This window comes from Protobothrops mucrosquamatus, unplaced genomic scaffold (genome assembly GCF_001527695.2).
Source record: "Protobothrops mucrosquamatus isolate PMUCROS unplaced genomic scaffold, P.Mucros_1.0 scaffold53, whole genome shotgun sequence".
Classification (NCBI taxonomy): Eukaryota; Metazoa; Chordata; class Lepidosauria; order Squamata; family Viperidae; genus Protobothrops; species Protobothrops mucrosquamatus.
Genome location: NW_015386434.1, coordinates 725,321 through 733,739, shown reverse-complemented (window position 1 = coordinate 733,739; position 8,419 = coordinate 725,321). Strand labels below are relative to the sequence as shown.

The 8,419-nt window shown below is 42.2% G+C and overlaps 1 protein-coding gene across 1 annotated transcript in view; it reads left to right on the top strand.

Moving 5' to 3' along the window:
- The first annotated feature begins 7,769 nt into the window (after positions 1 to 7,769).
- CHSY1 (chondroitin sulfate synthase 1) overlaps positions 7,770 to 8,419 on the top strand; it is a 53,523-nt gene continuing 52,873 nt past the window's right edge. Inside the window, exon 1 of the mRNA XM_015811848.1 lies at positions 7,770 to 8,260. Coding sequence (XP_015667334.1) covers positions 7,895 to 8,260 — 366 coding nt within the window. The 5' untranslated portion in view covers positions 7,770 to 7,894. The remainder of the gene's footprint in view (positions 8,261 to 8,419) is intronic.

The window sequence follows — 8,419 nt, the reverse complement described above, 5'->3', positions numbered from 1 at the left end:
TTTCTTTTTTCCTCTCCTCTTGTTCTTTATTCTTCTCTCCACGTTTCTTTTTTTCCTCTCCTCTTGTTCTTTATTCCTCTCTCCACGGTTCTTTTTTTCTCCTCTTGTTCTTTATTCCTCTCTCCACATTTCTTTTTTTCTCCTCTTGTTCTTTATTCCTCTCTCCATGTTTCTTTTTTCCCTCTTCTCTTGTTCTTTATTCCTCTCTCCACGTTTCTTTTTTCTCTCTCCTCTTGTTCTTTATTCCTCTCTCCACATTTCTTTTTTTCTCCTCGTCTTCTTTATTCCTCTCTCCACATTTCTTTTTTTCCTCTCCTCTTGTTCTTTATTCCTCTCTCCACATTTCTTTTTTCCCTCTCCTCTTGTTCTTTATTCCTCTCTCCACGTTTGCAAGCCATCTTTGTGGGAGGGGGGAGAGGGTCCCAAAAGAATCCTATGTCCCATGTAGGGCACTGTTCTCCTTTCCTCCTGGCTTCCGGCGCATCCTTTGGTGGGACTTTAGTGCACAAAGGGTCTCCTTCAGTGGTGCTGGGGGGTGGGGGTGTTAAGAAAGCATGGGCTTGCATTAAGGGGGGTTTTGAAGCGCCCCCATGCCTGTCACACCTCCTTGCGGGTTTCAAGGTGTCTGTGCACATGCCTGCTTTTTCTGCAAACCTATTTCATTAAGCAGGGATGCGATAAGCCGATCTTCTTGATACTCTTAAGAATAGTCTGCCTTTACATCTGTGTTTTACGCTCCTCCTTGCTATATAGTTTTTTTAATGGCCCCAAAATAAAATAACTTCCTCTATACATATTCTTTCTTTCTTTTTTTTAAGTCAGTAGTTGATTCTTTAACAGGAGAGGAAACACTATACTTCCCGGACTATATTAACTTAAATGCTAAGAATAAAAATCCTTTGTGATCCAAACTTGGAAAACCAAGAGATTGAAATAAAAATACATATGCATGTGTCTGGCTATGCGGATAATCACGGTGATTTCAGACCCCCAAAAGTGTGAAGTTTTGTGTGGCCTGATGAACACACCCTTTGGCTCTTGTTTGACTGGATCCCTTCTTCCGTCTGCCAGCTCCAGCAAACTGGAGATTGCCTGCATTTTAAGGCATGCACCAAGAACAGTTTAATGTGGGAAATGATGAAATTGGCTAGACACACAATATGACCTGGGAGGAGAAAGGGAAAAAAAAAATAATTCTGCTTAATGGTTCTTCTGGCCAAAACCAGGGTTAGTAATTAGTTCAGGGCCATGTGATTCTTGTTTTAAGTTGCGTTCTCTTTCTCTTAAGGGAAAAGATAGTTCTTTTCATTTTGCTGGGAGAGAGGGTTCTGTTTCCTGAGCATATTATATATCAACTTTTGGCTGCTTGTTGCATTCTGGAGATGTACATATGATTGGATTGGGAGAAGCTGGAGAGTTCCAATCCATTTCCCAACCCAACGCTGCAGGAGACACAAGTACCTATGACAGCCCTCTCTCTGTCTGGATGTTCTCCAGATGTGTAGCTTTCAAATCCCAGATTCTGCAGCTGGAATGACTCTTGCTGAAGATTCTGGGAGTAATCCTTTGCAGATCAAGATATGGAAGGCAGTCCTGCAGCCTTGTTCTATAAACTTGATTTTGTTTTTGTGTTTTTTTTTTAAAAAGTCATCTGCCTTTATAGTGAAAAACAGTTCCAAAAGGGAAGACTTTGTGTTCACCAGTTCTATTCCATCTCCCTGAATTTGAAAGGTATTCTCAGCATGGATGGAGAATTTCAGGCTGGAGAAGACTACCTTAAAGGGGTCCTGTAACCAGATGCTGTCTGGTGTCAGTGATGATGGGCAGATGTGTCCTTTGGACCGATGATGCCTATAATCCCCATACTAGTTAGAGGAATGGTGATTTTTAATTTTGTGGAGACAAAGCAGGGGTCACACAGGACTTCTGCGAATAGGTGCCTGCTCTTGGCAACTCATAATTTTTCTAACCTGAAGTTAGAATGTTTAGGTTTGTGTCATGTATGTGTTTCACTTTGAGAGCGGGCAACTAAATTTCATTTTTGATGGTGTGCCATTGTGCCCACAGTAAAAAAAATAATGACAATAAAGGTTATCTTATCTTATCATCTTTTTTGTTGTTGTTGAACCAAAGTTGGAGAATTAGCTGCTGCTTATGGTGGAAAAAACAAGGCTTTGGACAAGAACATGAGTTTGGGGAGCACAGAACTGATCTTCATGGTTTAGTTATCTCCAGAACAACCAAACAGTCGTCTCTTTATTATTCCTGTTGACTTAATCAGCTAAATCGTCATTATGGAAGCTACTTGAGGACCACAGTTTAAGACGCCTTGTTTGTACCTTGTGTCATTTCTCCAAATCACTTTGGTGGCATCACTGTAGTGCCCTTGCTCCCTTACAAAGCTCTGAGCAATTAATGTTCATGTGCTGAAACTGTAATTTATGGTGAGAATCTGTAATTGAAACCAGCCTATTCCCCCCCCCCTTTTTTTTTTAACAGAGTGGAAGCTTTTAACTGGTCTCTTTCTCTCAGCCTCAATTCCTGCCCCCCACCCACCCACCCACCGTGAAAAATAAAAGGGGGAATTGATAGGGACTTCCTTTGCATTTAGATCAGGGACTTTAAATGCTCCCCGAGCAAATGCATAACCAGAGCATTGACGACGTATATGCAGAGAGAGACAAGGGGACCTTGTTTCATGTACGCCTATCTATCGAGCCCTCTCTCGGGATTGTTGGAAATTGTCGTTTGGCAGCAAACCAGGACCCCGTCTCTGGCCTGCTGTAACAAACAGCAGTTCTTGGAGGTTGTGGGATCTCTCTTTCATTTCAGCTGCTGAAGTTTTCCCTCCACTGGCAAAATCGGGGATTTGAATCTGAAGTGGGTCTGCGTACAGAGCAAATGTATGCTAGGATCAAAACAGGGTTTGTTTAGGGGCTTGGTGGGTTGCACAAAACTCGCTGCCGTGGCTTGTAAAAACCTGATTTGAGACCAGCGTGTTGGGTAAACCGAAGCGGTTGTATTTTAGCTAGTGAACAATGGTGAATCTGATCCTAGAGTAATGTGTAACTCATACCACTAATTTACTGCTAATCAGGAAGTCTTTTGCCATCTAGCTGATAACTAAAAATTTCTTTGTTTTTCACCCTGTCCGCAGAATGCTCTGCCCTGCATGTCTGTCTGTCTTTCTCTCTTTCTCTTTCTCTCTCTCTCTCTCTCCATATCTATCCATCCATCCATCCATCCATCCATCCATCCATCCCTATCTGTCTGTCTGTCTGTCTATCTATCTATCTATCTATCTATCTATCTATCTATCTATCTATCTATCTATCTATCTCTGTCTATCTGTCTTATTGTCCATCCTGTCTGTCTGTCTGTCTGTCCATCCATTCATCCATCCACCTACCTACCTACCTACCTACCTATCAGTCTGCATATGTGTATGCACGCACAGAAACTCACACAAATGTGATGTCTCGTTGCCTCATTTCAAAAATCACTAATATTGTGATTCAGTAGCACCATCAAGGCAAGCGTGCAAGGCGTTACAGCGAACATCTGACCGTTTCTGCTCTCTTGTGACTTTCAAGCATAGAATTGTTCAAGGCAGAACATGGTGGCCCATCCTAGGACACTTAATCTGCATGGATGCCCCTTTTGGATGCCCCACTGTGTAAGAAAGATGCAACTTCCTGCAGGGAGAAGACTTCAGGGACCAAGCTGGGATTAAGAAATCCAGTGACAAATACTCTAATTACTGTCACGCTTTTGAAAGGACTATTATTACGTGTGGACCATAACATGTGTGAACCCTACCATTCTGCTGTTCAAGCTAAATCTCTCTTAATTTAAAGCCATTTTGCCTCTCAATGAGACTCTATGAGTAATAGAAATATGAGCACTCCCTCTCCCAAGAGCTGGGCCACCCAAGACTTTGTGTCCTAGAGGCAATTGTGTATCTATCACTTTAGTACTTTCCTCCTAGCTTGTTTATGTAATCAGAACTCTGTATGCTCTCTGAACTACAGTGTGATTCTGTTTTTGGTCAATAAAATACAAAGAAACCTGATGGAGAGATACACTGTTGCTGAAGATTCAGTAAGGGCAAAGAGAAAGTAAAAAAAAATAATTATAAGAACGTCGCTTAATGTTGGTTTGTGGAAGACGGGACAATGGCTAGGTTCACACAGCATGCTATCCTCTGGTGTACAAAGCACAAAGGATGGACCGGTATTACACAAAGAAGTCCCGCTGGCTGGCTTTCTGTAATATTTTACTTCTAATAACACTGTACAGATAGTACTCGACTTATCACTGGCTGCATAGCTCTTCCAAGATATGATGGACCCCCCCCCCCAAAAAAAAAGATACTAATAACCCAGATTCAAAGTTCTAATGACTGCCCCCCAACCGGCGGTTGCATGATCACATTTTGGATGCTCATCAACCAAGCTATATTTATGGCCATTTGCAATGTCCTATTGTTGCCTGGCTATGATTTACTATGCTACTTGCTGGAAATCACATTTATGTCCAGTTTCCAGCAAAAATCCCATTGCGGACAATAGGCCTGCTTAACAACCAACACAAAAAAGTCACAAAACCAGATTGGTCTTGCAATGACTGGCACAACTATAATTCTGAACTCAATTATGATCAAAATTTGAGGATTGCCTGTATTGGGGTCTTTTGTTTGGTTCCTCCTTACCTGGTGTCAGGCGCAAAGAATCAGTACCATTTGTTAAGTTGCAGTTAAGATTTATTGCTCAAGCCTATACACAAGAATCTAGTCAACTGCTATTTGACACTGAATTGGCGACAATAAATTGATGCTAGATAAGAGTCAACTGAATTCAAGAGGACTTAGAGTAGGGGTCTTCAAACTTGGCCCTTTTGTGACTTGTGGATGTCAACTCCCAGAATTCCTCAGCCAGGCACGCTGGCTGAGGAGTTCTGGGAGTTTGAAGTCCACAAGTCATAAAAGGGCCAAGTTTGAAGACCCCTGACTTAGAGTCTTAGACCATTTGTGGGAACGTAACGACTCTAGACTGATGACTTTCTTAACTCCAGCCTCCAGCTGTGCCTGCTCTTCTCCTAAACCTTGTGCTTTAACTGAGGTCTCAGGACTGCTGAGTTCCTCAGACCGAAAACAGACACATCACCATTTTATGGTATAGGTATGACTTCCAGTAAGAATGAGGAACTTGTGGTTTTCCAGGAGTTGGTACGATTATTCCACCTCCTAGCAACTCCAGCTAATGTGGTGGGAAGTGCTTTTCCTTTGACGGGGCCAAATTCTTTAGAGACAGAAACTTTGAAACTCAAACTGGCTGCTTTTGTTGAATCAGGCCAGTCGGCTGGATTTCTTACCATTTGTCATTTGCAGTTAATCATTCATGGTGCGAAGAAGAGCAATTAACTGTTTCTCATGAATTGAAGTCATTAAATAGGAGTAGCCGGGAGAACCTAATCTTGCCACTTTATCAGATGGATCCCTCTGTGGATCACTCTGGTAAAGTAGCACTGCAGCTGCATTATTTACAGAGAACCCAGGTTTAAAGAACAGCTGATTTTTTTATTTTATTTTTTAAAAAAACCAACAACACAGAGGCAAACGTAACACCGGATGTTGACTGTAGTTTTATACCCGGGGCTTGCAGTTTTGTTCAGCTTCTGCCTTGAGTTTCGTTTTGTGTTTGAGAGCTTATTATGTGATACCCCTGGAGGAATTTTGATCTGGTTAATGTCTCTAATAGGACGTTTCTCTTTAATTAGGAGAGAGGGAAAGTCCTAAATGCCAGTTTCAGCAAGCACAGAAGCAATCTTGGTTTTTTTTTCTTTTCTACTTTTTGCTACTCTCTTTAAAGACTTTAAAAACAACAACAACAGCAGCAGCAGCAGCAGCAGAAGAGCAATAGAAAAACATCCTTTTACTTCTTCCCCAGGGTGGATTTTTAGCAAGAGTTGCTTGCTTCAGCTTTCAAGAGAATTGCCCACCTGGGTGTTCTCTTAAAAAAGAAGAAAAATCAGGAGATAAAAGGATTAGATTAAGACCTGGGAGTTGAAGTCCACAGGTCTTAAAGTTGCCAAGGTTGGGGACCCCTGGATTAGACAATATTACGGTTTTACACGGCCGGTTCTACTATTAGGCAGATGCTTCAAGCAATTGTAGGACAGGATCATCTCTGCCTGGATCATTTGTACATGTTGGGGCAGAAAGCACGTTTCGGATTGAAATGACAGATCGTCATCATAGTTCTGATTCCTCTAAATATTTGCTATCGAATATTAATCGACTTAATATCGAAAGAAGCCTAGCAGATTGTTTTCTCGAACCAAGCTTGGGAGGTAAAGGAGCAGTGACTTCAGCTTTTCCTTACTTTACAATGTAACAAAACCGCCCTTTTAAATATATTACTTTATAAAGTGTAAATTGTTTACGCATCTGTTCAACATTGTAAGCTGCAGCTTCGCTTAATTAAGCCAAGTGTTTCTCCCCTGTTACTTTTTAACGCATGAACAAAGCCATTTTTTCATCTAAAAGTACCTGTGAACTGCTGATGTAAAATAGCAGATACATCTTTAAGGAGCACTTTCTTTTCACACTTTTGAGAACATTTTTTCTCAGCTCAGAATTAAAACGTGGATTATTACGCTTGGAACAAGACTATCTAATATGAGCAGGAAGCTGATGAGTTTGTTGCTCCTGAGCTGAGTAACACTTTTTTTCGCACTTCTTCCTTTGAAAAATGCACATTTTATAGATGGAAATGTACGCAGGGAGGATGGGTGGGGGGATGGAAGCTCCTCTGAAATGAGATTGACTTTGTCATAGCCACATTTGTGTAGTTTCCTTGGCACAAATAAAGAAATGATTTGTTGTGGTGGTGGTCTTGGATTGCCCAGGCTTGGCCTACATCCCTGGGATTTCGTGATTTCTCATTCAGGCACTAAGCAGGTTGATTTTGGTTGGAACAGAGGCTGTGTTCTCGCAACTCCTCCACAACCAGGCATGTCCAACTCACAGTCCATGGGCCACATAAGGCTCTGGACAGCTAGTAATGTGACCTCACAAGATATAATAAAATAAAGGAAGTTTGATATTTATATACCTGAAGTATATTAATATGTTTATATGCAGCCCAAGACAATTCCTCTTCACCCAATGTGGCCCAGACAAGTTAAAAGGCCTAGCTCCATCAGTTTTGCAAAATCTGACAAAGCCTGTTCTCTCTGTGTCCCTTCCTTCCTTCCTTCCTTCCTTCCTTCCTTCCTTCCTTCCTTCCTTCCTTCCTTCCTTCCTTCCTTCCTTCCTTCCTTCCTTCCTCCTTCCTTCCTCCTCCTTCCTTCCTTCCTTCCTTCCTTCCTTCCTTCCTTCCTTCCTTCCTTCCTTCCTTGTATCTATCTATCATCTGTCTGTCTGTCTGTCTGTCTGAATGAATGAATGAATGAATGAATGAATGAATGAATGAATGAATCTAAATGAGGACCCAGATTGTTGGGGGCAAAATGCTGACTCTGTAAACCACTTAGAAAGGGCTGTAAAGCACTGTGAAGTGGTATATAAGTCTAAGGGCTATTGCTAAGGGCTATTTCTATCTATCTATCTATCTATCTATCTATCTATCTATCTATCTATCTATCTATCTATCTATCTATCTATCTATCTATCTACTAAGCAATTGTTAGACTGAACAATGAGATAAAAAAATAAAATAATGTTTTTTTAAAAAAACTTGGTTTTGGTTTCTTCCTCTCTAGAACATGGTCCAGCACAATCCCTGGGAAGGTGGAGTTTTTTTCCAGCGAGGGCTCGGATACGTCTCTTCCGATCCCCATCGTGTCGCTACCTGGCGTAGATGACTCTTACCCACCGCAGAAGAAATCGTTCATGATGCTCAAGTACATGCACGACCACTATTTGGACCAATACGAGTGGTTCATGCGAGCGGATGATGATGTCTATGTTAAAGGAGACAAGCTGGAGAACTTCCTGCGGAGTTTGAATAGCAGCGAGCCCCTCTTCCTTGGGCAGACGGGACTGGGCACGACTGAAGAAATGGGGAAACTGGCCCTGGAGCCCGGAGAGAACTTCTGCATGGGGGGTCCAGGAGTAATCATGAGCCGAGAAGTGCTTCGGAGAATGGTCCCTCACATTGGGGAATGCCTTCGAGAGATGTATACCACCCATGAGGATGTGGAGATTGGCAGATGCGTCCGAAGATTTGCAGGAGTGCAGTGTGTCTGGTCTTATGAGGTAGGCCAGGGTTGGGGCAGAGATGGATTTAAGCATCCAAAATGTCCTCCAGAGCTGTCATTCTAGACAATCTCTCTCTCTCTCTCTCTCTCTCTCTCTCTCTCTCTCTCTCTCTCTCTCTCTCTCTCTCTCTCTCTCTCTCTCTCTCTCTCTCTCTCT